The sequence below is a fragment of the Lampetra fluviatilis genome, chromosome 7 (genome assembly GCF_964198595.1).
Source record: "Lampetra fluviatilis chromosome 7, kcLamFluv1.1, whole genome shotgun sequence".
In the NCBI taxonomy this organism is placed as follows: Eukaryota; Metazoa; Chordata; class Hyperoartia; order Petromyzontiformes; family Petromyzontidae; genus Lampetra; species Lampetra fluviatilis.
This window is the reverse complement of record NC_136281.1, coordinates 14703468-14723104: the sequence shown is the minus strand read 5'-3', so window position 1 is coordinate 14723104 and position 19637 is coordinate 14703468. Positions and strand designations below refer to the sequence as shown.

The following is a 19637-nucleotide window of genomic DNA, read 5'->3' as shown; positions in this document are numbered from 1 at the left end:
TTGTATTGTGTTCTGTAAATATCAGTGTTTTGTTTAGAATTAAATGACATGTTGCAACGTGTACGGCAATGCATTAATTAATTTGTAGGAAGATTTAGCTAATATCTTATGTCATGGTTGTACATCCACCTAATAGTCCCCAATTTCATTTTCAGGATTTTGATCTCAGTTTGTTCATCTTCAGTAACACCTCGTTATTTCGGTATTTGATCATTCATAATTGGGGATAATTCAGCACGGCTGTGCTTTTGGTACTTATACAGTATTAGTCATTCGCCATAAGCCGAATTGCCGTACCGTATGGTCCATTTTCGGCATGCACGTGGAGCGACGCCACGCGCCACAACCAAAACAAAGACTCGGTCTCGAGGCGGGCCGCGTGGTGAGCGCGAGTTCAGACACGTTGCTTTGGACTTTACCTCGTTTATGCACTTTGTGCAAGCCAACCCACTCAGACATGTCATCTATAACCCACATCAAGAAGTGGTTGAAAGGGACTGAAGTATAAATCCATTAGTCTGCAAGACACATCCAAAGTTTTGGATAGAATTGATGCAGGGTGTGTGTCAATGTGTATGGTGTGTGAAGAGTTTGGAAAATAAATTTGGAGAAAAAAATTATTGGGGCGGGAGCCACTGGGGAATGCCATTGTACATAATTATGAATATTGGATAATTCGGAAAAGCCAGAGCCCCGAATGTGTCGAATTAACAAGGGTTTTACTGTATTGTGGAAACAATGTTGCTTTAACAACAACAACAAAAACACCTCCGGTTCATATGTAATGTTATGATCATGTGAAGAATTTACCGGTGACACGGGTCAGTGAAGTGTCCCAGCGGTTGTTGCAGAGGTATGTGGTTCGACCCAGGCAGGCCTCCCCGGTCAATACTGCTAGCGTATTACCGCCTACAACGTTCGTCGTCTGCTTCACAGTGGACGTTAAAGATCCCGTAACATTTGAAGAAGTCGACCTTTGTGTGCCGCCGGCGTCAAGGTCTAAATGTGGAAAATAACTTGCAAATTAATCAATTGGGATTACACGCAGCAACATCGCCCCCTGCTGTCAAATGACTGTAGAGCGTCAGTGTAAAAATAGCGCCTTCCTTTACGAAACAATAATAATTTTATGCTATCACATGAAGCACATTTACATAACAATCGGTTCCTGAAGTGGAGATGCAATCCTTTGGCTGGGCATCTAAACATCCGAATCAGAATCTGTATTTATCCTGGAGGAATCCGATGAGCTACAGAGCTCAGCATGGGCTGGGTCAGCGAGTTACGTCAATCGACAATCTGACACGTAGTTTGATGGCATTTACAAATATTTATATACGAGTACAACAAAAAATGTGTGCAATTTTTTTCAAAATATATGTGTACAAAACATTTGTAAAATATATACGTGCAGAAAAATAATTAAAAAAATATATTGTACATCAATTTTTTAAATATATACATGGACAAAAAAATAGTAAAATAGATATGGATGAGAATAATATCACTGCAGGGGAGGGTGGAGGTGCAAAAGGCCTAAGTAAAAAAAAGCGTGTGGGATTTGGATTTATTTATTTGTTTATCCCTCGCACAAAGCTTCCCCACACAAACATCACCTGCCGCCTGCCTCTAATCCTATTTCTGGGTCAACATCAAATCCCAGACCCATAAACAAGGAACCTTTTAATGTTAAAAGGAGACCAAGCCTTGCAGTTGTGATTGCCAACGTAAACCCCACTTTCGCCATTGGCCTTTGTCTGCTCGTGATCGAGCTTCTAATTGTGAAGAAATGGATGGAAGAAGGCGGGGGGGGGGGGAAAGTGGCATTGGGCTGAAATGCAATTAAGCAACATTCACTGGATGCAGGCTCGGTTTTAAAAACCCTTTTACGGCGAGGCTAATGGTAAAGGGACGCAAAGTGGGAGACAATGCCGCGCATGGAAGGTTACCGAGAGTTTGAAAACTCGTCTCCGGTCATTAAAAGGACTTAACCTCATTCGCAGCAATGACAAGTGCTGGCGGCTGCAGGCCTGCCTTTGTGCGTGGTGTAGGTGTGCGCTGAAAGGGACGCCGAGGGAAGGCGCGCGCGCGGCGCGGTGTAAAATGCACGGCGAGTCTCTAGACGTCCACAGCTGTATGTAAAATTACCTCCCCCTTAATACCTATGCATTATCTCCGAGCTTATGACTCACCTGGAGGTTTTTGTTTTGGGGGGGCGGGGGTGGGGTTCTTTGGGCGCACAGTTGGCTTCTTTCCCATGGTGTTGTTATCCCTGTGTCTGGTGATCCCAGGATTAAAATCAACATGACTCACCGTTTTTCGCCCCCTTTGTTGTTCGTGGTCACTGCTTTGCATGTTTGCGAATGTGAAGCCGCGCGGCCGATTTAAAAAAAAAATCACGGGGAATCGCGCTTCGTTCGCATTGCCGAAAAAATAATCCCGCGTGCGTGATGTTGAATCGATAATTGCAATGTGATCAATTATTAAAATAGGTCAATCCTGGTATAAACGCTTTTGCTCGTCAGCCATGCTGCTGGGGTATTTTATTAAGTGTTTACTCACTTTTATTTTACATTTTTATTCTTAATTGCGAATGTAGACTGATGATTACTTACTTTACAGACTATGTTCACTTTGATTTGGAAAGGTTTGAATTTTCAATGTCGGAAAAAATATAGATGAATTTAGCTTTTGCAAAGGTGTAACTGTTTTTTTTTATAAACTGTCACGTACTTGAACTTGTGAGTTGTCCCCCCCTCCCTCCAATGCTGTCAAAGTATCATGCTGCACGTGATAAAATATATATGTGTGCGTGTGTTTTCTTTCTATTAAAAAAACCTTTTCACCAACACATTTTACCCTAAGATGCAGCCCTGGGTCAAAGAGAGCTGTCATCACATGTTGCAGGCTCTTGCACCGCCTTGTAGAAGACTTTTAGAATGTTTTTTTTAATATCATGGAATCAGACGGAACCACTGGACCAGTGCCTAGTATTTCAAGGGCTGGATCCCAGTGTTAATCATCAATGACAACTCATTCTTTATTTACAAATATGTTTTTTTTAAACCATCAACCAATTGGCTTTCCTGACCAATATTACCAAGCAGCATTTGTTTCGACCACCTGGGTCTCATCAGCAGTCAGACTTATTTAACAAATGCTGCCGGATTACGGGATTTTATTGGGTAGAGCACTCCATATAAACCATGGGACCCCTTTCAACGCACAAAGCAACACCGTACACGAGTAATTACGTATCGTGCAATTGTTGAGACACATTCGCATTAAAGCGGCGTCTGTCATTTATTCTCAGGCTCCGAGGGCAGCGAGCATGACCCCGTGCCCCTGGCGGCTTGGACCGTCATGGTGCACCTGCTGACTCACCTGGGCCACTACCCCATGGGCGGCGGTCCCGCACTGCTGGCCAGCCTGCTGACCGAGGGCCATGACAACCCCTGCGTGAGCGGCGCCGCCGGCGCCGGCGGCGACGACTGCATCGGCCCCGAGCTCTTCTCAAGCCCCAACCTGCAGCTCTTCGTCCTGTCGCACGCCGACAGCGGCGGCAGCGACTCCCTCCTGTCATTCGTCCAGTTGCCGCTCTCTCCGGGCAGGAGCTCGGAGCTGGCGGGGCTGCAAACCCCGGCCTGCGACGTGCGCTTCATCGCGCGCGACGTCTCCGGGAAGTACACGTGGGACAGCACGCTCCTGTACGGCGTCGCCCAGCCCGACGGCGGCCTTGCCGAAGGTGCGTTTGGAGGCGCGCCTCCTGCGGGCGGCGACTGGACCATTCGGGATCCAGCGCCTGGAGGTTCCGAAGCGAACGGTGGGCAAAGCGAGCGTGCGCCTGCGAGCGGCGGAAACCGCTTGCCGACGTACGACGCCCTGGAAGGTGGAGAAGATGCCCTGGACAGTTTGCTTCGCTACGTGGGACAGAGCAGCCCCGAGTGTTTGCCCGGACCCGGGCTGCCGCTTCACGTGCCCTCCGTCGACCCGCCCGCACCCCTCGCCGAGCCTGGGGACGAGACGCTGTTTATGGAGTGCCTGCGGAGGCAGAGCCAGGCAGAGAGGGCACACCTGGCTGGGGAGGGCCAGCTGACGGTCTCCTCTTGCTCTGCAAATGCAGCCGCTCCACAGACGGAGCCCGAGCCCACGGAGCCGTCCTCCACTTTCTACTATTGCCGCCTGCTGCTCAACGACCTTGGCCTCCTCTCGTGGGATAAGAGGTACACAGCCTGCTCCCCCACTCCCCCCCACCCCTCCCCCCCCGTCAGCCTCGTCTCTTGGAAATGCAACGGGGAATATTGAAATCGAATCAAACCGTTCGTTCAGTCTGGTTTTCACGTCAGTCGACTAGCGCAAAGCTCTCGCGGACAAAAGGCATGCGTTTCGCAGACAATTACAGTCCGCAGTAGTTCCACAGTAGGGGGCGATGTTGCTCTGTGGCTTCATCCAATCAGGTAATTTGTGAGTCATCATCAAAGTAGGGCCTTTGACGCCGGCACACGTGGCCTACTCTTTTTCGGATGACGTCTCGCGATCTTTAGCGCCCGCCGTGAAGCGGACGGCACGTGTGTTTCGGTTAAAATTCAGTAAATCGGCTCCAGTGCGCGGCATTAACCAGGGCGGCCGCCCGCCACCGAACCACAAAGGTCTGTAAGCAAGACTTTGTCACGACTCAATTCAAACATCACCACGTCAAATTCACTCGTGAAAAGTTCGAAGCCCCCTGCGAGGAGGAGGTTCATTGGCAGGAATTTAATCGATACGTTGGCCACTTCTAAAACACATTCCTGCGGAGGGAGCTGGTAGGAACGTTTGGTTGCTCGGTCAATGGCCAGGGTCAACGGCGGCGTGGTGTATTCCGCAAATATGCCCGACTGTGAGGGCGGGCACAAGCCGGCGTGAGTAGGTTAAACGTTGAGTTTTATAAGGGTACCACGGGGTGACCAGCCCCTCCCCACCCAGCCCCACCCCCTCCCACCACCCACCCAGCCCTACCCTCCCCACCCTCCCCTCTCCACCCAGCCCGACCCCTCCCATTTTTGGATGCACAACGGACGGACACAATAATCCCCTGTGGGCTGGTGGAACCAGGTGGTTCCTACCAGTATAATATATTTGTTAAAACGTGACAACCTTGTCGGGTTGTGGAGGGTTAATGATGTGAATTTTTTGGCCTTAAAACTACCACGTGGCCTAACCCTCCCAAAGAAAAACCCATGGGTCGATGTGGTAAGCGTGCTCACAATTCTTCTGAAAATAGTTCCAGGAATTGTTGCGATCTGTCGTCATGATCTTGTTGGCATGATTTGTGATCTTGATTTGATTCCAGAATCTGTTTATTTGTTGTTATTTTACCCTCCTGTTTGTATTCGTTTCTCTTTTTTTGGTCACATTTTGTTCGTCCAGTTTTCATTTGTTCCATTAGCGTAAATATAACAGTCGCGTATGTGTTGCTTGAATGGTAAATAATTCATGATCTCGTGCCCTTCTCCATGCCTGTATCGGAATTGATTTGAATCGATGAGGCCTTGCATGCCTCTCATGTAGTGATCAGGGAGGGGGCAGGGGTGGGTTGGGGGGGGGCGAGGGGGGGATGTGACATTCACTTGTGGATTCTGGACGTCTGTAACCCCATGAACCCACGGTGTATGAGTGGACCTTCACAGATGAAGCAGCACTGGGTAGTTATCTATTTTGCGAGGGGGGATTGGTGGAGGGTCATCTTGTATTTATTATTTACACCTGGTCTTTTCAGTGGGATCGGAGGCCCGCACAAGAGTCCCTAACAGCCCGCCTCTGCGCACTTGCGATAAATCGGCTCCCAAGCATGTGGCAGAAAATTGTGCTCAATATTCATCGATTTATCGATGACCTCGTGGATCATTGACGGTGTGGTTTTGATCATCGTCATCGCATTCATCCACAGGGGTGGTGCAGCGAATCTGAAAGTGAATATTGTATAAATTTGGTTTCTCTTTTGCATCTCCAAAAAGAGCAGATTTATATAAATTCTACACAGTTTAGATCGGAGTGTTTTTTTGAGTGTATTAAATTCTCAGGAACAATATATTAATGCGACGAGCATTCCTGCAGAAGATATGAGCATAGCGTCTAAGGATCTCGAAGACACCATTATGTTTGAGTGTAGGCAGTGACAAAGCGCACCATTTTGTGGTACAGTATGTCATTGTATGCTTTTTAAAGATAGCATTTGCAACAGGTAGCCCGTGTTTAAACGTTTCCATTGCACGTTTTCCTTTCACCGCATTGCATTTTGGTGGGATTCACTCTTCCATGACATCCAAAGGAGTGGGATGCGTTTTTTGCCTACGTGTAATCGCGCGGCGTGTCGTAGCGCTGCAATTAGGTACACCTGCCACTTGTAAAGAAATACACCGATAAATACTACCGTAGAAAATGTATACACATGTCAATATTTAAGGTGCCCACGTCCATATGACGCATTCAGGTTTGTAATAGGAGAATGTTAGGGCTGTGGCAATTCATGCCCATAATGAAAATTATAAGTTAAATTGTCACGATTTGCCATCGTGATTCGAATACAAAACATCGATTATTATTTTTTCTCCTTTTTTTTTACCTTCTCGTTTGTCCATAATGGAGGGGTTTTTTTTGGGTTATATCACGTAAATATATAAATGTGTCATTAAAACCCGCCACCACCCGACACAGCCAACTAGTAAGGGTTGTCATGTAAACAGAACGTGGCCAATTCGTCACTAGTACAGCACACCGGTGTGTTGGAGAGCCAAGCCACAACATTTACAATCTGAGTACGACGTTTCGACAGTAATTACAACTAGCTTCATCAGGCGACAGCCAGATTTGTGGATGATATTGGTCGCGACAGCCTACGTGTTAAACTTCTCGTTTGTATTGTGCCACATTTTTTTCCGTCTCTTCTACAGTTTTCTCCCCTCCATTCGTCAAAATGTAGCTCGAGCATTACGTCCGCGCGTGAATACAATTGTAGACAATGGGGGGAGTGTTCGTGCACGTGAGATTAAATGCTTGTATAGTGAGCCTAAGAGCCGATTGTAATTAATAAATCGACGCATCGCAATGCGAATTGTGATGCCGGTTTTCATTTGTGCGTGACTGTGTGTGTGCGCGCGCATGTGTGGTCATGTGCGTGTGTGCATTTGCAGAGGAAGCTTTGACCTGTTGAAAAAGAATGAAAAGCTTTTAAGGGAATTGAAAAACTTGGATTCTCAATACTGGTACGTTCTACATGAAGTGAAATATGCATTTAACTATACATTAATGAATTGCGTAACTAATACAAACTTGAAAAAGTGGCGGTTTTTTCTTAATGTTAGCACCACGGACAGCAACTGGAGGTTGTTCAGACGGACGATTCCATCTATGCTCGGAACGTGTCGAGCATAGATGGACTCGTCTATGCCGTCTGAACACCCGCCAGTTGCTGTCCGTGGTGCTAACGTTAAGAAAAATGCCACTTTTTTCAAATTTTCTTGCTGTGGTTTTCACACCTGATGTTGATTGCTTGTGTTGCAATCGATACGTCGTGAGAATTTTATTGTTTTATTTATTTTATTTTATTATTTCCCTTCTACTTGACTTTACCGAAAGAATCAAGAATATGAATCCCTGCAGTCACGAAAGCTTTAAATCGAAATTTAATACCAAACTGTTTAATAATACAACAAACTAATTGGTATTGCGGAAAGCGTAACGTCTATTGCATAACACTCGTCATGGAAATAACCATAAACAATCTCGGATCATTTCCAATGTAGTCCGGACTTCGTATTTATGCACACATCGTTGTGAAGTAATTTACCATTATTGAACGCGTCGCAGATCATTGAACTCATTCTCAGTTTATCAGAAAACGGTTTCGGCTGTAGATCTCTCTGCGATGTTTTCTGGTCGCACCGCGTATCGTTCGGCAAGATGCCCCGCAACATTTCGCTCAACACCTGTGAAAAAGAGCTTCATAGCTCATCGGATTTCTCCAGGATAAATAAAGATTCCGATTCTGAATGCAATTTCGCACAACCCTACGCGGTGAAATCCGAACGAACGTCGATCTCTTACAGTGCAATTGTATATTTTTTTTGTCGTTAACAAAACAAAATGGTAAGCAACGAACGAACGCAGTCCCGCAAGGCTAATCGAGCGTACACCGGTCTGTGTGTCCCCCCCCCCTTGCTCCCGCCAGCCGAGAGACGCACAAAATCGCCGTGTTGTTCGTCGCGGAGGGACAGGAAGACAAACACTCCATCCTGTCGAACGCCGGCGGGAGCCAGTCCTATGAAGACTTCCTCGCCGGACTGGGCTGGGAGGTGAGAACGGTGGGGGCTCCGCCGGCCATTGCTGTGACCTACGGTGACCCTTTGCAATGTCCGTTCCCAGCAGAGTGCCTCGGTTGCGAGCGGCAAATGAACGTCGGCCGCATCGGAGGCGCCCGCTCGTGCTGTTTGAACGAGAACTTTGCGGCAGCAACGTCGCGCTCGCGTTTTTTGTTGTTGTTTACGAAAGTTGTACGCAGCGTAAGCCGTGACGCTCTTTGCCTTTGCCTCTATTGCTCGGACTCTTAAGCACCGAAAGAGCGATGAAATAAGGTTTGCTCTAATTGGCAGTAATTTACAGTACAACCAGACGTTTTTTTATCTAGTATTCCTTGACGGTTTATTCACGATGTAGCCAATAAGCAACGAGATCAAAGCAACGCGTAACAAGTAGATAATGCACCAATATGGCACGCTGAATGATGGAAACAGGAAGGCAAAATGACAAATCAATCCTACCAAGGAATTGTTATTGATGAAGAGAGATGGCCAATTGTGAAGGACATGATACATTTTCAAGTGGGCAGCAACATGTACCATGTGAAGTATCATTGTACAAATCTATGCTTTTTGTAAGATGCTACGCTGCATTGGGCTTGTTACAGCTTGGACCCTTGGGGTTGGGATGCGGGTTACGACGCGTGAAAGAGCATTGCCTACTGCGTATGTGGATGCTCCCCGAGTTTTGAGGACCCATTTAAATTCTTAGAATTCGAGAGTCAGGGAAGAAGTGGGATGCAGGGGGGAGGGTTGTTTTTTTAATTTGTAATTTGTGTAGGTAGTTTTTGTGTGGTGGTTGCGGTGGACACTACTGTATATTTCGTGTTCAACAACCATTGAGTGTTTTTTTCCCCCCTGGTAGCTGAAATAAGTGAGCTCTCTCTCAGAGACTGAAACTTAAGTTTTTTTATGCAACGAGCCCCTTTTCCACTTAGCTCATCATGAGACCCCCCTTCTCCCAGTCATCCTCAGCATCCCCATGACGACAAGGCGAGCATCTATGTGTCAGCCGACACCACTGGCTGAGTGCTTTTTTGACAGCAGCCACCACAAGGTCTCTGCCACCTGGGTTTCATCGACCTGCGTTTCTTTATCTCCTTGGGGGGGGCAGCGGGGCGGGGGGGGGGCAGCAGGGGGGCGGTAGTGCAGACCATTGGTCGAGTAGGGACTCTGGTCGGCAGGATTCAGTCGAGGAGCAGTGTCGCTGGGGTAAAGTGTGGGCAAATACTCTCTAGGGTGGCGTGATCAAGCGATTGCAGGGCTGCACCTTTGCCATTATATCTCAGTTTTCATGTTTGAGAATGAGGCGCAATGCAAATAAAATTTATTCTCAGGAACTAAGGTTACTGAAGTTTTGCTGGAATACCACATCTTGGCATGCCGCATAGTGTTCATTAAGGCACCTTGAATTGGATTAAGAGCTTCGAATTGCCTTCTCGTCTGTCGCCAGGTGGATCTGACGAGACACTGCGGCTTTCTCGGGGGGCTACAGAGGAATGGCAGCAATGGGCTCACTGCTCCATACTACGCCACCTCCACCGTGGAGGTCATCTATCACGTGTCGACGCGCATGCCCTCCGACACGGACGACGCGCTCACGAAGAAGGTAATGGACCAGCGATGGGCTGGGCGACTTGGCACAAATGAACCACAATATCTTGCTAATTTCGTCAAGGAGCATAAACCATCACGCGAATTCCGGTCATCCTGGCTGGCCATCGAACAAAGGTGGTCACTGCAAAGCACGGCGCTTTCAGATGCGCACTTCTGCGGCTGTCTGGAACGCTCTTCCTTCCAATATTAGAAAACCACTGGAGCTGTGCGCTTTTAAATCCAGATTGAAAACTCACTTCTTTAGAATTGCTTTTTGTGTTTAGTTTGTTGTCCTATTTCCCGCACCTCCGGTTAGCAAGGTTGGCTACGCACGGTGCGACAGAAGTTCAACATGCAGAGGTCAGAGGGCTGGTTGCGAATCCAGGTGGCCGCCCACCGTGATAAAGGCAGATTCTGAAGCAAGCAGAGTTGATGGCCTCAGCTCAGTCGCCAATGACTCAATCAATAAATGTTTACTTTGTGTGCCAATATCGCCCTCAATAAAGTAGGCGTCCGTGCACAATGCAGCAGAAAGGGAACGCTGCTGGGGGCATATAGCAACAGGAATAAAAATTACTCTATCAATTGGCTGAAAACATCTTGTAATTAAAACCCATCTTGGCGAGGACCCTCTTAAAAGAGAGAGCTATGATTCGGCGTGGCTTTCCCGGATAAATAATTAAAACAAAATACGTTTTATAATACTATCAAATGCATGTTATGTATCTACTGTTAAATTAACAAAAAAACGCACTGCCAGCAGCTTGAATCGATAATCTATGTGTGAACACGACAAACATTTCCCCTAATGCACATTATTTATCATCACGCCTTTCAATATCGCTCTCCAAGAAGGGGGCTGTTACTGTAATTGCCTGGTAATTTGTTTTTGTGGAAAATAACTAACATCGACTGGTAAATCGGTAATAAATCATGTTAATTGATAATAGCGGTGTGTGAATAGTCGATTGTATGTCGACTTTGGTTGCTGACAGAATCACACGCGAGCTTTATTTTGACCTGTTATTGAAATCATTTTTGAAGTTCAACCTACTGGTTTGCAGTTGTTTAATGTGACATTTGACACGTTTAAATGCCGACACCAACATAATGAGATGCACCGCTGTGTTATGCCTTTCACAAAGGTCACACGGAAGAGAGTTGTGCATTTTTCCTCCTTTTGCGTTGTTGTCGCTCAAATCAACCGAGGTACAGAACCATTCACACCCCGCACCCACGCCGTGTCACTCGCAGGGGTTTATTGACCATACTTCACCACGCTGGTCAATATGGGTTGGTGAAGTGGGGGCGAGGCCAAGAACCGTTGTGGTAATCACTCGCCACTGATGTTTGCCGTGGCCGGCAATCGAACTAAGGTCCTCGGGTTCCGAGCACTGCTTGCTAGCCACTATACCACCACCTGCTCCATACATTGTATAGGAAGCAAACAAACATGTATATTCATCAACGTGATGTTTTATCGACGTGCGTTAAATGTTGCCCGCATCCCTTGCCGTCGCCGCCGCGTTTGTCGCCGTCCTTGCTGGTGGTCATCACAGCAACGGACCGTCTCACGCGACTCTCCCGTGTGTCGCTCGTTCACCCCCCCCGTCCCCCGTCCCCGTCCCCACCGCCCCGGGGCCATCTCCACCGTCGCCTCGCAGCTCCGCCACTTGGGCAACGACGAGGTGCACGTGGTGTGGTGCGAGCACACGCGGGAGTATCGGCGAGACATCATCCCCACCGAATTCAGAGACGTCCTCATCGTGATCTACCCACTCCGTGGCCACACGTTCAGAATATGCATCATGAAGAAGACGGAGGTATTTTAAACTGACTGCATCGTCATCATCATCATCATCATCACGATCTATGGGAAGATAGCCCCGTAGGTGTCCACTGCATATTTTGTCACTTGTTTCCACTTTCCTCTGCCTCGTACCAATACGCTCAAGTAGTGCACATCTTCCTGGCATGCAAACTCCTAATATACAAGAGGCGTCGTCGACGTCGGGATCGAACACTCGGCCTGCTGTATACCAGGCGAGGTAGTGAACATCTCGCCACCGTGGCACCCACTGGACTTGATTTCAGCCAAAAGGCGGAGAAGCAAAGGTCTCTGACCTGTCGCAGGCGATCACGCCACGGCACTTGGCTTCTCCGCGCGCACCGGCACAAAGCAATGCTCTCCGCTCGCTAACACTCACGAGCACGTCGGTTTAACACGAAGGCTTTCACGACCAATGTCATCCATGATACAGGTTGTTTTTTTGGGTCAGATCGCATAAATGTTTCAAAGTGTCGTTAAACCCGCCACCACCCGACACAGTTGGCTGTGTACGGTGCGAAAGTAGTTCAACATATGTGCGTTGACATGCTGCGTTGTTGTCTGCCGACAGAGTGACCTTTTGAAAAAGGGGTTCTAAGCTCAATGGGCTTATTCTTGGGAAATAAACGTCTCGATTCTGACGAGGGGGACCGCGATGTGATATACCACTATATGGTATGGTATTGCAATTCACGAGGTGATCATTATCGCTATATCAGCATGCCAGAAGCTAGTAATTCAGATTTTGTATTTTTTCAATTTATTACTTTGCCGTACCTCCAATAAAAGTGAGAAAAAAAAACACTTTTATATTTCTATACAACAGTTTGTTAAATATTTTGCCGAAATCAAGTGAGTGACGATAACCGTGATATAAATATGGACTATATGATTATCTTTACGTTATATCATCCAAAATATCGTAGTATCGCCACGTCTCACCGACCCTTCTCTCTGAACGCCCACAAACCAGGCTGCAAAGATGATTACTCGTGCATTGTACCGCTTAATTTGCCTGCAGATAATCACTGCAGCTTCATTCAAATAATTTAACAAGAGTCGTTTCTCCCTTGGCACCATTTATAGCTGGCGCTGGCAATATGGATCGGTCGAACATTCATACTGCTCAGTATCCGGTGGTGCAGTACCTGTGTTAATTAAACAAGAAATTAAATACCCAGTCCTTTGTGCAGCTGCTCCGCCGCGTTAATCATTAAGCAAACAAGGGACCGTATGTTGGTAGTTTGTTTTCTTGGCTTAGGATCGTTTAATGCCAATTGGCCCACACATCATTAATTCCAGGTGCTTCTTGTCACTTGTTTCGTTGGACCCCTTTTTTTGACTTTGAGTGAAAGTTCCCTTGAGCAAGACAAGTTATTGGGCAAAACATTATTATTATTTAGCAAAATTAGTGAGCAAAACAGACGTAGTTCCTAAAGGTATCTATATACTTTTTTTTATCAATTGCCTTATCCGTGTCTTCGCGGTTATAATTGCGCAGCTCTGATGCGTTTTTGGGTTGTATCCGCGTGCGGTTTGGCACGACGTTTCTGCTCCACCGTGCTGGGAGCTTCTTCAGAAACTGAAGCTGCTGTTCTTTAAGGAGCCCGAAGCTCCCGGCACGTGGGGCGGAATGTCGGACATCGCGTAGAACAACATGCAGTACAACCTGGACAACGCATCGGAGAGGGCTCTCCGTGTCTCATTCCTGTTGCGTGCTTTGTGTCGGATGACAGTTTATGGTTTGCGTGCTGTGCACTTTTAAATTTAGATTGAAAACTAATTTCTTTAGAACTGCTTTTTGTGTTTAGTTTGTTGTACTTCCCCCGCACCTCCTATTATGCACGGGTGGCTATACGGGTGGCTACATACGGTGCGAAATAAGTTCAACGTTCATGCATACAGATGTCGGTTTCATCTTCCTGGTTCTTTCGATAAAGTCATGTAGAAGGGAAATAATAAAATAATATAAGTAAAACATAATAAAATAATTATCACGACGTTTCGGCCACAACGCAAGCAGCCGTCCTCAGGTCCTCCCGACAGACCTGTTCTTCACCTGAGGACGGCTGCTTGCGTTGTGGCCGAAACGTCGTGAGAATTGTATTTTATCACGTTTTATTTTTATTATTTTATTATTTCCCTTCTACGTGACTTTACCGAAAGAACCAAGAAGATGAATCCCTGCAGTCACGAAAGCTTTAAATCGAAAGATGTCGGTTTGTCGACACGCAGGTGCCATTTTTCGGGCCCCTGTTTGACGGCGCGATCGTGGGCAAGAAGCTGCTACCGGGCCTGGTCAGAGCGACGGCCATCAATGCCAGCCGAGCACTCAAGCGACGCCTCCCTCTCTACCGGAGCTTGTATCCTTTGTCTTTTTTTTATCCTGAGAGGGGTCTTTGCAAGTGCCACAGCCAAGGGGGGCAGAGGAGCGGAAAGGTAAGGCACCTGTACCACATGAATATAATAATTTTTCGTTTGACGTTGGACTGCTCATGCTGTTTATTCTCTTTTTTATTGTCTGTTGGGGTGGGTGGGGGGATGGAGGCAGGGAGGGTTTCCATTTGCACAAGAACGGAGTAAATATTGCGGAGGACTTTGCAAGGTCCCTGCTTCGGTATTGTCTCAATTACTCGTGTGTATTTGCGTTACAGAGTTTTGCGCAAAACCTTGCACAAAGACAGCAGGTTCCTGAATGTCACCTTGGTCGGGCACTGCATCATGTGTGTCTGATTGCAGGTAGATATTGATTGTCTTCGAATTAGGTTTGCGCTGAAAAGGCTTACAGGCCAGTTTTACTGAAAGCGGCTTCAAGCTTTTAGTCTAATTGTCTAAAAGAAAAACCCTCCCCACTTAGCATTACACATATAACCCCCATTCATTCTCATAAAGATTTGTGGTAAAATGGATCATACATACACGTTGCTTCCAGTGCTAGGGAGAACTTTGACAAGTAATTACCAGCACTCGCAGACTGATTTTCAGAATGCAACTTTATAAGGTTTCTGTTACAAGCTACTATTTGTGTTAATACGTATTATATTATTTAAAACGTGCTCTACAACCATGTAGCTTCAACGGATATCGGTTTTCTTTGCTAGATAATGTTATTTATCCCTCCTTTAAGGCATGAACACTCTCGTTGGGTTTTCACCAGGTGGCAAATTGTGGTGTCATTCATTCACTCATTCATTCACTCATTCATTCGCTCATTCACTCACTCATTCATTCACTCATTCACTCACTCATTCACTCATTCATTCACTCATTCATTCACTCACTCATTCACTCATTAATTCACTCATTCATTCTACAGCAGTCTCGTTGTAAAAAAAACCCATGAATTAATATACCACATTGGTTGTAGTTTATATTTCGTTCAGAACAATTGTCCTCAAAACAACTTTGCAAGTGGATTTACACAGAGGCCAGTCTCAACGTTGCTGTGTGCCACAGAGGCAGTGTTAATTTACGACGGCTTCAGTTTAATCCGATATTTCACAAACATTTGATCCAAAGCCAGGTGCTGATCCACCCTCACTTCATTCATTGCCTCAAGCAGCCAGTGCCACGGTCCTTCCAGAGCCTTAGCCTGTGTGGGGATGGTGGCGGGGTGGGGGGGATGGGGTTGTCTTTTATAGAGTGCTGCTGACCTATGGGCAAGAGTGTAACGAGCAGGATTCGTCATAATTAACCCTCGCGGGGGGTTGGCCGCAGTGAGACCGGGAGAATTGTGAGCTCGAACGTAGAAGTGCACTTGTAATTAAGAGTTTAATTGCAAGGCAGTTCGTTTAAGGTAGTGTGACCTTTCTCATGCTTACTCACAGGGGGATGATTGCCATGCCGTATCTTGTCAAAGGGCGTAATGCTCTTGCACAACAAATTCCCTTTCCGGTGGCAATTAAAGGCGTTACTTTTTGTTGGTTGTTTAAGCCTTCGAATATCAAGCCCCTGTTTTGAATGCAAGCGCAAGATGGCCCGCGTGGCGGCACTTGAGATTTTAGCGAGCGAGGTTAAGGGACGTCTCATTCATTCCGTTTTTGTTTCACTTGTGTACAACGGTTTTGAACATTTATCTCGAGCAGGTGTTTGCATGCTAATGACTTCATGTTGTATATGTAATTGTATAGATTTATATATATGGCTAATGGTAAAAATATGGGTATTGTATATACATTTGTTTTTTTTTTGTATCACATATATTCAATATTAAGAAATTAATATTAGAGAGCACCGGTAGGATTAACTAGAATGCTACAACTAGTATTTAAAAATATTTACCTAGACTGTTTTATGTGGACAAAAAACACATCATTTTATATGCTTATATTTCGTGAATCGATCATGCTTTCGAACAGCATGTTGCAGCATAATCTGCAAAATCAAATAAATAATTAAGTCGGCACTTCATTTTATCAAACATCGAAGACGTTCATTGCAAAGCGGTATCATGCCACTTCTTGGAAAATTACTCAAAAAAACACTTTTTTTTTTCAATTACATTCTGCGGGGGGGGGGGGGGTGAGGCTATTTCGTTTTTATTCTTTTAAAGGCAAATCTCGTGTTGTGAGAATGCCGCTCAGCTCGGAGAAGCTCTGCGAGTGAGTCATTGTGGAGGACTTTCTATGAGGGTAGGAGCGCAAATTAGGGGCTAAAATTACATCGATTAAAGCGCTCTCTATTTTTTTGGGCACTTTCTGGCACTCGTTTTCCCGTGATTTCTGAGATGGGGCTCGCTCCCGTCCCGGCCAGCGGCAGCTTCTTTTTTTCTTCTCACAGCGGCTTTCTGCGGCTCCTTTTTCTCCAGTCGAGCGTGAAAATTTCAATTAGCGCAGCGCTGGTTTTGCTCGGAATTAACGGGTGCTTTCAGCTCGCTGCTACTCACACAGATGTTCTTTCAAGCCTCAACGCATCACCGGCCGGGCCTGGGGCCGGGGGTGGTGTGGGCGGCGGGGGGGGGGGGGGTTGGCGGGGTGGAGGCAGCAGTGGTAGCGGCGGGGCGTGTTACGCGGAGCGGTGGTGGTGCTGTGGATGGGTGGATTTGGAGGGTACGAGGGAAAGAGGGTGGGGGGGGGGCACTATCTGGAGCATTGTCTTGTTGGCTCTTGTTCCGTGGCAGGGATTCGTACGGCTTTTGTTGTGCCGGGCGGCGGTGCGCATGGAGATAAGAGAATGCTCGGGTATGAGCAGGCTGAGAGCAACAATGTGACGGAGGTTATCAGCTGTGCGCAGAGCCTTGTAATGTACGAGTTACCTTGAGGCTTTCTTACAAATGGGCCCGCCGAGCGCGCTTTAATAACACTAACACAAATAACACCATTGAAATGTGGGATAAATTACACCATTTAAAATATGAATTAATTAGCATTCTTCACTGACATAAAAGACTTTTGGCTATCCGCTGTATGATGTTCATCTCAAAAGCTGCTTTTGAAATCCGATGCCCAAAGCTAAATGCTTTTTGTGAGTAGAAAGCAGGATACATTGATTTTAAATGTGTGTATATATATACTTATACCTAAAGGATATGTCACGATTGCATGTCCTTGTTCAAATACTGAAGCAATTGGTGTTTATTCATCTACTTTTGTTTTATGAAGGTTTCGTTCTGTAACAATATTAAATTCTTTACAGCTTTTGTTTGTCATGCTTGCAGCATTGCTAAACATCACAACAATAGACAACATTTATGAGTGATATTTTTGTGAGGTTATTGTTAAACGTATTTCTATTTTAAATGTATTCATTTGCAAGTCCATTACGAGTGATGCGGCGGGGAGGGGTGGGGTCACCTACACCCATAAAACCCCAAGAACATTTGTCCAAACTCTGTGTGCTATCCGCCGACTCACGTTCTGGGGTCGCTGCCGTGCGTTGTTCGGCACGCGTGCCGAACAACGCACGGCAGCGACCCTATTAACGAGAGCGTGCGGAGCCGTACGCGGGCGCTACTACGAAAACCGACGCGGAAAGTACAGTGCCGGGCGTTGTTGTTATGGTGCCGCCCTCGTGTAATCCGGCACTGTGGAGGTGCAGGTTTGAGTCTCGCAGTCGTGTATAGATTGCAAGACTCAAACCCACCCCCTTCCCCCCGTGGGTTGTGAGCTTGTTAGGAGAGACAACCACAATAAGTGTGTGTGAACCTATGTGTGCAGACTTTTGAGCATCATCACCTATCCTGATTTATTCCTGTTAACTCATCTTGCAAAACCTTATAAGTGTCCCAAAGCTGGGCTCTCACGAAACGATCTTGAATCTCAGTCTGCTTATGATATTGTGTGCTTATTTTGTGACTTGTATTCTTTACAATGACGCGCATTGTTATTTTGAGACACGGCGAGGCCTCTGTGGACAACTAAATGTCATGATTATCATGATTATTAAATGCACCCCACGTACGGATCAAAAATGTTACGTCTATATGAAATGGCAGAACCAACGTGTGTGGTATGTGTACAGGATTGGAGAGGTCTCCTGCAGTGATGTCATTTTACACCTTTCCACATCAGAGGGAAAGCATTTGCAAGAGACTGACCTTAATTTCTGGGTCAGGTGGTCTTTTATTTCCTATCCACTTGTTGACGCTGTCAATTTCTTTTTTTTCCCCCCCCAAACTCGTCATGAAATGTGCTCTGGCGACAGTTTGCCTACTGGTAAGAGGCGGCATCAGCCGCTCGCTCCCCGTCAACGCGCTCCCATTTACCTACTCGTAAATGTGTTTTTTTCCTCTCTGAAAGCACTCCCGTAGCACTTGGAAGAGCAGACGGCGACTGCCTCAGACATTACTTGCTTAAGCGAGGACGTTCATTGAGCGAAAACTTGAATCTGGATTGTTTTGCAATGCAAGGCAATATCTCTCCCAACCCTTTGTACCTGCACCCTAATGCACCGTACAACTTGCGCCGTATTTCCCAGCAGTTATATTCTTTCGACATCACATCAAACCCCCGCAACCTTTCACCAGCCTGCGCTGACCAGACTGGTGACGTGTGGTCAAAAATCGCCTTGCGGGCCCACTAAGCGTGGTGAGGCCCTCATCCAGCAGTGGATTAAGAACCCAGGCCGTGCCTGTACAAAAACATTGTTTTAGCGTTGCAGTTTTTTTATTATTTTATCACTCGTTTGTTGTGACCCATGCTTTGCTAAAGCACGTCCAGCCCTCCTATTTCTAGACTCTTATGATAATCTTTCTTATTCAGAGTGCAAGAATCTGATGAGCTATGAAGATATTTTTGACAGTTGTCCAAAAGGGGGCGGATCAGCATGTTACAACAAACAGACTGGCGAAAAAGGAAGGAAGTTGCTTAAAATAAATAAATAAACGATACAAATTGCATGAGTACATAAATACCTGCCGATTTTTTGACACAAAAGGCAAGCTTGGACAAAGGCAACAAAAAACAACATTCAGAACAGTCCTAGACCACGCCAAGACAACACACACAGTAGTCCCTCAATAAAATTGCACATTAAAATTGAACGTATCGATACACAGGTAAGGATCAAAGTTTCAAATCACGTTGGCTAATGTGGTTGTATCCAGAACTAATCTTGTGGCAAAATGTCGTACTCGAATTGTAAATGTTGTGGGTTTACTCTCCAACAAACCGGTGTGCTGAACTTGTAACGAACTGGCATGTTTTGTTTTACGTGACAAACCTTACTAATTGGCTGTATCGGGTGGTGGCAGGTTTAACGACGCATTTATATTTACGCGATCCAACCCAAAACCCTCTATTATGAACTAATCTTCTCCTTCAGGATGTTTTTCGAGGGAAGATTTACGATGCTTGGAGGGAGAACACGTGTTTCTGAAGAGTCGATTTGGCACGGCACTGTAATTGACAAAATGCCGCTTCCATAAATGTACAAAAGCA

At 46.2% G+C, this 19637-nt stretch overlaps 1 protein-coding gene across 12 annotated transcripts in view; it reads left to right on the top strand.

The window, feature by feature from the left end:
* The window catches only part of LOC144933630 (ral GTPase-activating protein subunit alpha-1-like), a 134273-nt gene that overhangs the window by 86440 nt on the left and 28196 nt on the right, over positions 1 to 19637 (top strand). For all 12 annotated transcript variants that reach the window (XM_078858641.1, XM_078858636.1, XM_078858642.1 and 9 more), the window contains 6 exons: positions 3314 to 4223; positions 7173 to 7244; positions 8210 to 8333; positions 9790 to 9945; positions 11597 to 11755; positions 13996 to 14123. In XM_078858641.1, coding sequence (XP_078714767.1) covers positions 3314 to 4223; positions 7173 to 7244; positions 8210 to 8333; positions 9790 to 9945; positions 11597 to 11755; positions 13996 to 14123 — 1549 coding nt within the window. The remainder of the gene's footprint in view (positions 1 to 3313; positions 4224 to 7172; positions 7245 to 8209; positions 8334 to 9789; positions 9946 to 11596; positions 11756 to 13995; positions 14124 to 19637) is intronic.